The 14,776-nt window shown below is 47.1% G+C and overlaps 1 protein-coding gene across 1 annotated transcript; it reads right to left on the reverse strand.

Moving 5' to 3' along the window:
- Positions 1 to 6: 6 nt before the first annotated feature.
- COG7 (component of oligomeric golgi complex 7) lies at positions 7 to 14,735 on the reverse strand. Its single transcript, XM_057371183.1, has 17 exons — positions 14,469 to 14,735; positions 13,636 to 13,784; positions 13,025 to 13,141; positions 12,706 to 12,874; positions 11,586 to 11,668; positions 10,703 to 10,825; positions 9,102 to 9,300; positions 6,948 to 7,075; positions 6,436 to 6,590; positions 5,113 to 5,229; positions 4,514 to 4,579; positions 3,638 to 3,824; positions 2,504 to 2,644; positions 1,984 to 2,067; positions 1,551 to 1,665; positions 481 to 624; positions 7 to 258 (listed from the first exon to the last, which is right to left on the reverse strand). The coding sequence occupies exons 1-17, from the start codon at positions 14,632 to 14,634 to the stop codon at positions 92 to 94; spliced, it is 2,310 nt and encodes a 769-aa protein (XP_057227166.1). The 5' UTR covers positions 14,635 to 14,735; the 3' UTR covers positions 7 to 91.
- Between the last annotated feature and the right edge of the window lie 41 nt (positions 14,736 to 14,776).

The following is a 14,776-nucleotide window of genomic DNA, read 5'->3' on the forward strand; positions in this document are numbered from 1 at the left end:
CCCCTCATGGCTGCGATGCCAGAGGCAGGGAGGGCACAGCTAACCCTCCAGGCCCCTCATGGCTGCAATGCCAGAGGCAGGGAGGGCACAACTAACCCTCCAAGCCCCTCATGGCTGCGATGCCAGCGGCCATCCTGCGGGGCAGGCTCTTGGCAGCCTGGCGAAACTCCTCTGGCTTGGCCTTCAGCAGAGTTACAATGTTCTGCAGTGTCCGTGATGGCTGGAGGCCCAGGGCATCCATCACRTTTATGAGGTAATCTGCAAGATTAAGCAAAAATTTGTATTTAACTGGTAATAGACACTGTGAAATGAAATACACCCTTGTTCTTGATGACAGAAGGAATCCTGTCACTGAGAGCTCCCACCCACAGGCACCARCAGTGTGGCTGGAATCCACCGCACAGGTAGAAACCCTGAATGGTGACAAGAGCAGCCCATGTGTGATGCAAGCCGTGCCCAGGACCCCGTGCCCGTGCTCACCAATGTCCGTGGCCAGCTGCTTGGTGGAGTGTGGGGTGAGCTGTGGGATCTGCAGGATGACCTCRCAGTACGTCTGCATGGTGGCTCTGGCGATGGAGCCCAGCCAGTAATCAGCCACATTGTCCAGCTCGGGCAGCTCATCTCCTGCACAGACAGCCCCGTTAGGTGCCAGCACGCTGACCCRCCTTTGCTGTGTTTGTACAGCACAYGATCCTAACTGGRTAATAAGGTCTGAYCTGCTCCTTCCACAGGMCATGGAGRGGATCAGAGTTTATCAGYTGGTTTGGGAGTAATCAAAGCAGTTATGTACTCTCCCTGTGCTGTATAGCACTGACAGTGACAACACTCCCCTGGATTACTCTCCAGGTAAGTCCCTTCCAGAGGGCTGATGGGTGACCAGCAGGGAGGGGACACTGCCTGGCACCTCCTACGGGATCCCCTTCCAGGAGCAATTTTCAAACCACTGCAGYGACAAGGATTCACAGGCATTCTGTGTCCATCAGTGTTTTGAAAATTAACGAGCCATTAAAACATGCAAATGCTTTAGGGYGACATAATAGTAATGCAAAAGCCCAAACTAAGAGCATATTTTTGGAAGGTTCCRGGAAGACTGTAAATACCAAACTCTGTGCTTGCTTCACTGTCTATGGAAATAATACCATGAAGAGACTATGCCCAGTATATCAGGTACAGTGAAAACCTGCAGGGAAAAGTATTATGTGGCTACTGCTGTTACCTGCAGCAGGATTAGTGACACAGCAGGTAAGGACAGCCCCCTGGAGCATGGACAGGAGCCAAAACCCRACAGAACCCTTCAAACTCCAAACCACAGTTTTAATGAACACCCAACCCACACAGACCAAGCCAAAGCTTCTAGTTTGAACAAAATCAAAAGAAAGTTTTACTCATTATTAAGAGGCTCCTCCTGGGTTTTACCAATGGGTTCTCGGAAGAAACAGTGTGATAGGAAAGGGATCTCCGATAGTTTTGTCACTGTAACACATCCCACCAGTGTAATGTCAGGATGGGGAAGTTTTCTCAGMCACTCCAAGCCTTTGATCTCACCCTACCTTGCTCTGGGGGGTACGGCAATTTTCCAGCATGTAATGCCAGTTCCAAAGCAGAATCCTCTTGAGTGACAAATGGCTCAAGGTGCAGGGGAAGTGACATAATGTATTGGCCAATCTAGAATAAAAGCACCAAAAGCTGAGTCACTGAACAAATGTGAGGCAAGTCCTCTACTAGAGAAAAAGTCACCTGCAGTAAATACACCTGAAAGCAGAGGGCTGTGCCTGACAGCCACTCACTCATCTACAAATTGGCTCTCGTGCATCATTACACTTGGTACATGAAATAGTTTTTCACAAGGTCAGAGAAGCAGTCACTGAAACACTCAGGGAAAGAAAGATCTGTACATAAAGCTGCTACTYCAAGCAAATCTTTGCTCTCTGGAGTGTTCCCAGCAATTTGTTTTCTAGAGCAGAAAGAGTTCAGTTCTCTTACATTGCTGATATATTCCAGAGGRGTCAGGCTGAAGTTTGGTAGGTCATCTGTCAGGGTCTCACCAATGCCACCAGAACTCCAGCCCTGTCAGGCAGAAAGTACAGGATGAATTTACGGCTTCCCAAGTGCATGAAGCCTGTCAGTATTTCAGAAAGGGGTGACCCCACAAGATGAACTGTGACTACCCAAGGGATTTTAGAAAGCAGAACACAGATGGTGAGAAAACTGTTTCCCATATTGTCCCTCAGGCCCAAAACACCCACCCTCCTTCCACCAAGCTCCCTGTGGGAAACATGCCACACGGGTTAGAAAAGCAACACCTCAAACAAACACCAGAGCCTGCAAACCTGTGTGTGCAGCACAGGCTGTGCATGAGGGAAAGGAAACTCTTCCACTGCCTGCAGCTCGTGGGAGAAATGCGGCACCATTCTGAGCAGGAGAAAGGTAAGCAACACTGACCCAAGGGAACCCCCAGGTAAACCCTGCMTGCTCAGCTCAGCCCAAGGTCCCCAGTGCCCACCTCCATCCTGGGAACCAGCAGCAGCTGCTGTTTGATGCGCAGGAACACCGAGTCGAAGGCCAGGTGATGGGACAGCTGGTTCAGGCGGCTCAGGGCCGCTCGTGACGAYGACAGCAGGTTGTGGTTACTGGTGCCTTTCTCCTGACACATAGACAGAAAAACATTTACATACACAAGTCATTAAAGTGGCCACGGAGGGAGTGTGTTAACATGCTTGCAGAGGTTTTATGAGGCCATTCTTGTGCAGCAGAGCTCTCCTCTGTGATGGTACAGCCTGTTTCCTTTGGAATGACCTATTCCAAGCAGTTATTCAAGACACAAACTGTCACTGCTCCCTGAACTGCAGGACAAGGAATCAGCATCACATTCCAGCCACACCAGGGTCTGGCACAGGCTGGATACTGAGAGACTTGCAGAGAAGATGGCAAGGCTGCCTTTTACTCAAAGGGCAYAACTGATGCCCTGCATGGAATTAAGTGAGTTCTACATGAAGAGTACCTGTGGAACTGGACAGTTTAGTCAAGGTTTAAAGTCAAACACATGACRCTGAAGGCAGAACTGCAAAAGTTGCAGATAAACCAAGTGAAAAAGAAATCAAAACATTTTGAGGAAATAAAGAACTCATAACCTTGAATTCACTACTCCATGTGACCAGCGATGGCAAACATAACTTAGATCCATGAGAAGATAACTAGAGTCATTCTACCCTGTTCACAGATCCATGCATGAATGATCCTGCAGAATTGTTTCAGACTGGACATGGCAGCAGAGCCTAAATGGCAGAGAAAGCCTCAGAAGGTGGTGTGTCGGCTCCAGAATTTGAGATGGCTCCAGCACAAATTTCCCAATGCTCACTGTGATAAAATCTCCCTCACCTGAGCTGATAAGGGCCTGTTCACAAAACAGAGCCAGGATCTGGGGAGAGATGGAACATGTCCAGATTTCCTGGGTTTGGACATTTCATCTCTCCATGTATCAGTGTCTCTGTAGAAGACTTGGAACAYAGCCCAGGAAAGGCTGCAGCCCAGCATGAAAAGTCATCAGAGACTGGAGGGGGAATCCAGGTCTCATCTACCAAATGCAGGCCCAAGAGCACACTGTGGCAGAGGCAGGMTCTCCAGGCACCAGGCCTACCTTGAGAGTGTAAAGTGTTTCCATAAGGCTGGCATACTCTGATGGATTCTCCTTCAAGAGGTAATTGTATTCCTGCCAGGGATTTTTTACAGAGCTCTTCTTCTCTGCAGAACTGGTGTCCTGAAAGCCAGAGAAACTACAAGGGCTGTAGGAGTCCGAGAGATACTTCCCAGCAGTTGACAAAATCCTGAAAACAAGTACACAAAAATCACTAGCACAATCCTCTGGACTCAACAGTCCCATCCTCCTGCTGGCCCAAGGACCAGCACTGCCCTTGTGTGATTTCAAGGGACAGCATTCACTGATGGAGACACCAAATGAAGCCAACCCTCATGTCTACTGTGCAACTCACCAGCTGCAGAAGTGCTGAGGGGACAGAGGGGTTTGTGCTCTGGGACCATGTGGGCCCCACCCAGCACACTGAGCACTGCTGTGCTCTACTCGAGTCACACCGAGCATTTCAGGGTACCACAGGCTGAGCAGTGTGCTGCTTACAAGGAGTAGCAAGATCTACGTGCTGCCTATGCCTGCACTCCTCAGGTTACAGGGAACCCATCAGTAAGGCACACCTACACTCGTTTCAGCACGTCATTCATGACCYGTGCCACAACAGTGAGGATCTTGACAATGGGATCTGGTGGAAAATTCCTTCCTGATCCCCATCTCACAGCCCATTGGTGGCCAGCCAGGCATCCAAGGAAAAAGGATTCTTGGGAGAACAGTCTGTGCCCCATTTCTGACATGTCAAAGGATGGGGAGGGGGAATCAGTGGTGGTTTTCCCTCCATGGTCTATGCACCAAAGCACCTTGGGGTTTGTTTTCTTTTAGCTTGGTTCCTAGGTTGACAGCTCATGAATTAAGGTCAGCAGTGCTCACCTGTTGGCCAGCTGCTGCTCAAAGTCTCCACACTGATGAAGGAGTTCACCACAAGTGGAAATTATCCTGGCAAAGAGCAAGACAAAAACACACTGTGAGATTTGAGGCAGATATTGCCAAACTCCCCTCAGAGAACCCATCTCAGACCCATGCCAGGTAATGATGAAATGCCATAGCCAAACCACAGCCCACACAGCTGTCAAGAGTCTATTTGGTGATTAACTCTGCCTCCATTTGATAACGCACTGAATTTTTTTGCCCAACGGCCTCATCCACGTGCTACTTCTTGTCATCATGGGGAAAGCTCAGAAYCACTGGGAAAAATTCTAAGAGCTGCTAATATTACAAGTGATATRAGATGCAGCCTTGCTCTAAGCAGGGTGGGGAGCCCCACAGCCCTCCCTGTGCCAGGAGCAACCTGAAACCAATCACCGACACTGGTGCTTCTGGCAGCACTGCAGCACAGTGAGCTCAGCCCTGTGTTCTGTGCTGAGAAGTTGTGTAAACTGACCCCAAGCAGTTCCCTTTCAGCTTCGATAAAAAAATCAGCTCTGAGCCAGACAAAAAGAAAAAAACAAACCAAAAACCAAACCCTTTACCGGACAGAGTTTTGGAATGCAGTCCAGTCCTCCTGGAAAAGGGAATCTGACACAACATCATCCAGTTTACATTTCTTTCTTATTGACTGCAGTGTGTTTGTGAAGTCAGATGTATACCTGTAGTGAGAAATAGAGCAGAGAGAAGCACCAGCATAAGAGAACAGGTTGGGGAGAAGMACAAAGACATGTCCTGTGATTTGCTCAGCCAGTCCTCTGCAAGGGCCAAACAAGAACCAGAAATACTACAAGGAGTACAGAAGAGACACTCTGCTTACACTCCAAACAGGTGGATGGGAAGAACTGATCAGTCACGGCCCATTCAAGCCTACACCAAAAGACAAGGAATGTAACAGATGCTGTGGGGCTGTCTCTGTTCCATGTGGATTAACAGGAGATCTACCTGCCCTTGAGAAGGAAAGAATATGACATTTTAGTTACCACTACATTGACCATCTCCTAGGAAAGACCAGGAAAAGTTGATAAGGCTCCTGCTACTCCAACATCAGTTGGCCCTTACTCCAGGAACATGGTGATGGTGACAACGATCTCATGAATTTGTTTTCTCAGCTACTCCCCAGATGAGAACACGGATAAAAAGGAGAACATTCTGTTTTCTACACACCCCCCGTTTTCTTTTTAATAATGCCCATAAGCTGGAGGCATGTACATTGCTCTGTAATTGCCTATAAAGAAGGTGAGATCAGACTTRTGCTTTCCCCTTCCCCCTTCCCACAGGGCAGCAATACCTGATTCATACCTTGYGAGCAGCTCTTTCAGTACCATGAAGGAATAAAGAGTCAATCAGTATGGGAATATGAAAGTGATACTTTAAGACAAGAACTAAGAGAGAACCTCACTCCCTGCGGTATCTCACACTTACARGCAGTTCCTGAATGTGAGAACACATGTCCCAGTGACTGTGTATTCACAGAATCACTAAGGTTAAAAAATACCTCCAAGATTATCAGGTTCAACCTCCAGACCTATTTCCCCACTGAGACCTACTTTCAACAGGCTAATTTGCCTTATTTCATTTTGGGAAACATCCTCCCTCTCAAAAGTATTTATTAAAAATGAAGACTCAGCCCAACCAGAATGTAAAACAGCTGGTAAGTTTTTGATTTAGCCATAAAATCTTCCTTTTTCCTCTAGAAAACAGCCTGTGCTCAAATGAAGCAGCAAGAGGGATACTGGTGATTCATGACACAGTCAGAGACACCTTCTGATCTCAGCTGTTTTCCATAAACTACAAAGTCCTTGGCCACAGACCGCACACTCACTGCTCGCTCAAGATAAATGCAACAGTACCTAAAAGCAGCTTACTTTGAGAACAGGGCCTTGAGGGCCTTCAGCAGCCCACACACYCCCAGGCCATCCGTGAGCTTGACACAGTTGTCGATGGCTCCAGCAGCCAGAATGAAGAGCTTGTTGACGGAATGGTTCAGCTCCTGGACACAATCAATCACTTCCCAATGCTCCTAAATAACAAAAGTAACAACAAAGCTAAGCCTGACTCTTCTTCCACGCTGTTAAAGAAAAGACACTTTGTGTAACACTCTGGTATCCTCCATTCCTGTGAAACTCCCAAAGCAGAACCACACCAGTGCTTCCACCCTCCTGCCCATGGACTGCAAAAACAGCCAGGCTGCCAAACCCCGCATTCACCAGGTCTTCAATGAAAAGCAGTTCTGCCAGCAACAGAATCTTTGACAAAAAGAAAAGGAAATATTACCAAAAAGGAGAGGAAAAAAGAGTAGCAACTATGACAAAAACCCCTGTATTTAGTGGAAGCTTCAGCTTCTCCCTGTGCAGCTGAGCAAAGGCTGATACATTACCAAGGGCACTGCACTGATCTGGATGAGGAGATTCTCTTCTTCCAGGTCTCCATACTCGAGTTGATAGGGCTTGTATGGAGCATACACTGCTTCCACCAGCTCCGTCACTTTCACCAGGTTCTGCTCCTCTACAAAGAATCAGATGTTTAGTTTACAAAGAGATAAAAATGTTRCTGAAAGCCTCATTTCAACCTACATGCAGCAGTTCTTCCACTAGCGCATGCTGCCTTGCACAGGCTTGGAATGCTGCCCAACAGCTTCAATCTCAACTACACAGACTGGGGTTTTTATTTTTTTTAGAAACAAGATTATTATCTCTACCTGCTTCCTAAAACCAAGATGTTCTACCTCAACAAGTGTCTCAGGAAAATTATCACTCACTGATCCAAAACAGCCTGGGTGACAAAAATCTATCAAACATTCCAACCTACAGAAGAAGAATTGAAACCATCTGAGAAGTGAAACACATTACTCCCACGACATCAAACAGGGGCAATCCTCATTTATCAGAAAGCCTGGCTCGCACTTAAAGTAATTGACACTAATTCAATTCACTCAGCAATACTGTGCCAGTGTTCATCAACCAGAGCTGAACGTGAAGCACAAACTCAGCCTCTCAATGCCATGCTGAGCAGGGAGCTGCCAACCCAAACACTAACCAGGGCTGAATGATTATTGCTCAAATCAGAACTGGACACCAGCTGTTCTCACAAAGCTTTGCCAAACTCAAACCTGCAGCAAGCCTTAATTACTTTGAATCATGGATATCAGAGAAGACTTTTACACCCTGAGGACAGGAAAGCAATGGAGCAGTCTGTTCAAAGCCAGCACCCTCCATGCKTGGACATTTTCAAGACCAGACTGAACGGCAAGCCAAGTGCCATGGTCTGACCTCACAGCAGATCCTGCTTGGAGCAGGAGATGGGACAAGATCATCTCCCAAGGTCCCTTCCAACCTGAATTATCCCATGAATCACAGCTGAGCCCTCCCCTCACATACACAYGCAGGAACTGGTTTGACTCTCCTCAGCTGAGTCACCTGGCCCTTCCATTCTTGAGCTATTTCTTTTCTCAAACATCTTACTCCACAGTAAAAGAGAAGGAAATAAAGGCTTCAGGATTTTTTTTAAACATGGTCAGGTAACAGTTCAACAGTGGTCTTCCTGTTTCATCATCTTCTATAATCTGACAAGTCCTTTTTAATAACTTCTGTAATGAACCACAAATTAAGCTACAAAATGACTGACGTGTATGCAACCAGACAGACAACAGACACAGTCACACTCCCTGACATTGCCCAGCAATCATAATTTACAGGATCAAGTAAGAATCTGGGTTTAAACAGCTCAAGACAATGTTATGAGGAACCAAACACAGGAAGCACCGCATCACAAATGCTCCATTAGCTTTAATTTTGGATTTTCCCATAGCCAGCCTTTGAAAAGGCCCCATGAAATTCATAAGGGACTACAAATAGGCAACAGCTCAAGTCAGGCGTAAACCTGTGCAAACACAGCACCTCACTGCTGTGTGGTTTGTGAGAATTACTCAGCAAGTCACAACCAAAATGACAAACATCCCAGGGATGGGAAAGCACAGAGCTCATTTGGAATCAAACACTGAGGATGCAGCTGRGAATAAACTACCAATGGTTCGGAAAAAATACTGGCCTGCGCTGTCACTTGATTAAACCCTAAGTCAGTAGCAACAGAAAAACTASAAAATCCAATACAAGCATCCAATGGATGCAGCCTTCAAGCAGGTTTTGTCTTGTTTAGTGAGGTGTGACAATTCCAGGAAACTCCTCAAGTTTTCTGCTTTGTGATCTCTCATAATGGGTCTCGCTGCCTCCCTGGAGACATTTCCTCATCTGGGAGACAGAAGAAACAGTAAAACTCATAAAAGAAGAAGTGCTAAATGCTATTTACCCTGCAGAGCCAGTGTGCTCAGSACAGAACTGCTTCAGGAAACTCAGTGTTGTGTCAATAGATCCAGTGTAAGATACACACACACACACAAAGGTGCAAGTGCTGCGTAACTGGGCATTACTTAGAAGAGATAATCCCTCCTTGCACCTAAAACTAAACAAAATCCCACAATGGGACTTTACAAAGGGGCAGCATAGAATGACAGAATTCAGTGCCAGAGCCTTACTCAGGTTTGGCAGCATGGCTACTTCCAGCCCCTTGGCGAAGTGGACGGTGGCATCGTGCAGCTCCAGCAGCTGRTTCAGCTTGGTGTCCTGGCCCGTCCTCTCCATGGCAGTGCTGAGRCACACAGGGATGGAAGGCACCAGAGCTCCCAGGGTTTGAATCAACAGCACAGTCACGATTTCATAGGGGTTCTTGAAAACCTGTGGCAGCAGAACAGCTGTTGGCAAAAGCACATTACCTGAAAGGAGCACACAGCAGCAGAGAGCACAGGCAGCTCCTAAATCTGAAAGGGGTAAAAATCACCCTCACAAGGGGTAAAAATTTTACACCTCACAAGGGGTAAAAACCCCAGAAACAGTCTGCTAATGCTGCAAGACCCAYGCTGACCTAGCACACAGGACAGCCTGGTTGTAACTCTAGGACAGCACATATTTACCTTTGTGCTTTGAGTACAACCACCCAGAAACTAGAAGACAGGCACAGGTCAAAAACTGAATTTAGAAGAACACAGGTACTACAGTGATTCAAAAAACACCTGGCAGAAGAGGGCATTTGAAACAGAGCACTCAGTTTACACAGRTGTGTTGGGAAACAACATGAATCAGTAAAATATGAAGAAACAGGACTAGCTCACAAGCCAAATTACTGGTCAGATAGGCTGAACGCAGTACTGGAAAGGCTAGAAAGCCTGTAATCAGCTGAGAATAAGCCAGTCCACAAGCATAAAACTTGTTACAGCCTTCATTGTGACTTTTTCATCAGCTATTCTGCCCATTTGCTTTGAAAGCTGGGTTTACCATCAAAAAGGTCCAGGAGTTTTTTCAGAAAGCAGAAGCAAAACAGGAGACCGGGTGACATGAGCTGTGCCACACGTGACATTTCTCACAACCCCCAGCTCAAAGAATATCTGCTAAAATGTAACCTGACATCTGACCTGCAAGTCACATCGAATCATCAGGCAGAAAAAATACATTTCAAGGAAACACTGAGCTCCTCTGCAGCACAGGCCTTGCACTGACACTGGCTTTGTGACATGAAGATAAGAATCTCTTACCCTTCATGGATGAAAAACTCTTACAGGCTCGACAATATGAACTTATTTCTGCATTTTACTAAAGGACAAAAACTTTTTTTGATCCTACATTATTTTTGGCAGGAAAAACAAGCACACAGMCTCCAAGGGGTGACAACGGAAGCCCTCAGATATCTTACACAGAGCTGCATGCATCAGTCCAATGTGACCTTGAGGGCTTCCTCCAGGCCAATTGATAAAGCAATTCAGGCATTTCAAATCTCTTGCAACAGAACACATTTGCAACACCAACAAATTAGTTTTAACTTAAGATACAGATGAAAGTGATAGAGCAGCTTTAATGTCAATAACACAGCAACCTTGCTGTTGGTGGAACACCAGAGCTCAAAYCCTGTCTGCAAGGGCTGGACGAGGAACAGAAAGTGGGTTGCAAATCCCATCTTGCACCAATCAGGCACAGAGTGTAACTCAGGGCRAGTAGCCATGAGCTCTTCAGAGCTTTGTGAGAATGGGAGGGTGCCCAKCCTGTCCTCTCCTGTTCCTGCAGCAGCATGAACCTGTCACCTCACCTGTGCTGCCCACTGGAGCTGGGCGTGCCAGGTCCCCAGCAGGGTGTCRTACAGCTCGGTCAGCTGGCGATTCAAGCTCAAGTCACTCTGGCAAAGCTCCTGCCACACGGCCACCAGCTGCACCTGATGGRGAACAGAACCATCTGAGAGGAAAACTGACAGGCCACAGGTCTTGTTTTTGTTGTTCCAACCCCAGCACTCCCCAYGCACAGCACTTGTGCCAAAACGTGAGGCTCACCCTGGCTCCCCTCTCCACATTTCAGCGTAACATATAATTCAGCACMACAGAAGGAAAAGATTTTCAGCATGAAGCTTGAGGCTTCTTAGTGATTCRAAGATTTAATTAACATTGGTATTTTACTCATAAAATGAGATTGCAACTGATACCCCCACATAATAGTTGAAATACTTGGCAAGCTCCAGCCTTGAACTTAATCCCCAAAAGTCACAGTCATGTGAGAAATTTGAAGCTCAGGTTATGGCTACAGAACTGTCTGGAATTCCAACTTTTAATCTTGCCTGAAAAGAGTTTACAGAARTCATCAACTGGCAAGTTGCAGTAATAAAGTTACTGCACAGTAACTTTAGCCACATMCACAGAAAGCAAAGCAAAGCCATGAGGCACAGAGAAATCAAGCAGAACACACATATCCTGTGTCTGCTGCAGGACGGGACACAAGAATTACTCCTGAAACATGGGGAGTTACCAAAGCTGGTCAGAKCCAGCAAGAGAAGTCAAAGAAGGAAACATGCAGAGGAATAGGCGCCATCCCCCACAACAGGACAGCTGAGATCCGTGGGGCAGCAGCTCCCTCTGCAGTCAGAGCCCAGCAAGAATTCTGATTTTTATTTCTCTATGTTAAAATGTTACCAAAACACTTACCTTGTGACACTTATAATAATAAGCAAGAAGCTGGGGCATCCGATCAATTTCAGTGAAGACTTTAACGAACATTTTTGCCTGATCTAAACAAAACAAAATAACAGSCATCAGGATCAGCCTCAAAGCTGAGGGTGAGACATCAGTCTGAGAAAGAAATCCTCTACCAAGGGAGCAGGGACAATGGTCTACACAGARAGAGACAACTTCATCTCTTGTTTGCATATCTTCTCAAACAGGAGCAGAACTGCCTAAAATCCATCCTCAAACAAGATCAGGCAGCAGACACAAGGAATAAATTTAACTTCTTAACCACCACATAGTATTAATACATCTAGTATTAAAGCCAGATAAAGCCAGAGCTTTTCCTAGAAGGAAATAATTAGTTTCCAGAAACAAGCCAGCATTTACAAACCTAATGYATACCTGACAAAGGCCTCAGCTTTGCTTTCACCTGTCCTCAAACAGACCCCTGTGCCTCAGACTGACTCATGGCACAGTTGCTCCTGCACAGAGCTTAGAAACACAGGTTCCTCAAAAGTCTGGTTTGTAACCCAGACCCAGCCCCAGATCCCTCCAGGACCTCAAGGTGCAAAAAGGTGAGTGTCAACAACCACAACAGYTACTTTTCAGAAGCACTGACAGCAACACAGAGAAGGAAGAGCATAAGGAACTGCCCAAAAAGACAAATTCTCTAAGGAGAATTTATAAAGTTGCTTTCACAAAGTAGTAGGAAGTCAGAACACTTCCAAACAAATTTCCTTCCTGATTGCACCACCAAACTGTAACAGCAATGCCCAACACCACCATGACAACAGAAAACCAGGGCCTTTCTGCTTATTTGAGCAGCACCTCTGTCTCGCTTATCCACATGACCCATAAAACCAGCCTGTAATCTTCTTGTTTCCTGCAGTGGCCACAAGTACCCCAAAYGGTAAGAAAGTGAAAGCAGCACTGGTCTGCAGGCAGCTGCAGAGCCCAAAACATTCCAGGACATCTGCTCCACCAGGAGGAGCTCACGACCCAGCGGCGGGAGCCTTCAGGACATCAACTCTCCACCCAAACACCGTTTCAAAGGCAATAAACTCTGTGCTGATAGTAAATGACACCAAGAGCTGCTCACCTACAGACTGGGAGTTAAAAGCAGCAACAATCTGAGGGCTGGCCATGGCCTCCAACCGGTTCTTCAGTGCCTCCAGGTGCACGCACTTCTCTGAGTAATCCGGCGTGTCCACCAGCATGGCCAGACTGTTCTGCATGCTCGTCAGCTTGGCTGAAATCAGGGACACGTCCTGCCAGCAGGGAAAGGCAGCCTGTTACCAATGGTGACCTCAGACAGCATCAGCACCAGRGACATGTTTCACAGTTACTTCAAAATCCAACTTTTAAACACAGTTCCCTGAAAAGCTGGAGGCACAGAGACCAAATAGTTCAGTGTTTACCTGTGTTTTAAGTGTCTCTTCAATATCTGCACTTAGTGTGCTCCATTTGTCTGCTTCCTGAAGCGACTCGGCAGCCAACTGCATCCTGGACTTCACTCGGTCAATCTCTACCAGGACCTGAAGAAARAAACCACAATATTATGTTCCCCACTGAAACAAAATATGACTGTCACAGATACTTGGGAGTTATTTTCTGCTCCAATTTAAAAAAAAAGGTATGAAAAGTTTATGTTATTACAAGAAGGAATGGTTTGAAGGAGCTAGATAGACATGTAAAATGATCTCTTGAAGTCAAATAACAGAAGGTTAGTTTAGGTTAGTTTGAATTCTGGTCTTGTACTCTTAGTATCCACTTTGCTTGAAAATGCTCTGCACTCCAGGCAGAAACCAGTGTCCCCAGTCAGGTACCAGCAGCTCTGAACCAACACCTGAGCAGCTGCTCCCCAGGACATGCATATTGCACAGGTCTGTGTCACACCCATCCTTCCATTACCAGTGTTACAAGAATTGGTTTTGTCTATCTTGAGTTCACAAGATTATTTCATATTAGCAACCCTAAAACCTTTTTAGAATTTCACAAGTTGCAGATAAACACAAAGACAAGATCTGACCTGCATGGACTGAGCTGTGTCCTCTTCAAACTTCTTTATATCTTCTTTAACAAGGATCATCTGCTCCTTAAGGAATGCTGCCTCCTGTTTCAAGACTTCCACTTCCCGGAGGACTCTGGGCATGTTCTGGAGAGCCTGATGGCTTGTTTCTGCAAGGACATGGASCAGTCAGTGAGGATGGGTAAAAGCCCTTGTAGGAACAGGTGAGTCTTTCAATAATCTTATCTAATCTTTAGTATGTAAAAAACCCAACACTAGACAACAAAGCAAAACATCAAACAACAAATCTTCAGCTACATCTTTTAATTTTGAGTAGGTACTTGAGTATGTGGAATCATTTAGAAAAGCCCTYTGAGACCATCAAGTCCAACTGTTCCCAACAAGCCAGTCTTGTTCTCCTAGCACTGCCAAGGCCATCACTAACTCATKTGCCCAAGTGCCACATCAATACAGCTTTTAAATCCTTCCAGGGACTCTCCTGGTCAGCCTGTGCCAAGGCTGGGCAACCCTTTTTAAAAATAAATTTCCCCTATTATCCCATCTAACCCAGTGCTGGCAGGAGCTGCTGTTTCTCAGCGTTTAAGGCAGATGTGTTGGTAAATAACTACGAGTCCCGAGATGTGTGTGAGGATTCCTTTGTCCCTGGTAAGGTTGTCCAGGCCGTGATGCCAACCTGCACAGGTCTGCCCATCGCGCCCTGTGCTCCTCAGCGATCCAGAGGGATACACAGATACCAGGAGAACACGGGCAGAGCTGAACCGGGCCCGCACACCCCACACCGATCCGACCCCACACAATCCCGCAGCAGCAGAGCCCCCTGCCCGGCCCCACACCTTCCACGGCGTTGTTGACCTCCTGGATGAAGAGCTGCAGCTTCATCACCAGCGTGGCGGCGTGGGCGTCCACCTTGCCCGGGGCCTCCTGCTGCACGGCGCGGAACGCCGCGTTCACCCAGCCCTTCACCTCGAACTCGTCCGACAGGAACCGAGAGAAATCCATCGTCACGGCCGGGACGGCGGGGGGACAGCGGGGGACAGACCGAGCGGTAGCGGCCCGGCCCCGCCGCGCACCCGGAAACGCGGGGCGGACCCGGGGCGGACCCGGAGCTGTGGCGGGGCGGTCCCGGGGCGGTCCTGGGGTG

The sequence above is a fragment of the Malurus melanocephalus genome, unplaced genomic scaffold, assembly GCF_030028575.1.
Source record: "Malurus melanocephalus ecotype Western Australia unplaced genomic scaffold, MMel_1.1 scaffold_143, whole genome shotgun sequence".
In the NCBI taxonomy this organism is placed as follows: Eukaryota; Metazoa; Chordata; class Aves; order Passeriformes; family Maluridae; genus Malurus; species Malurus melanocephalus.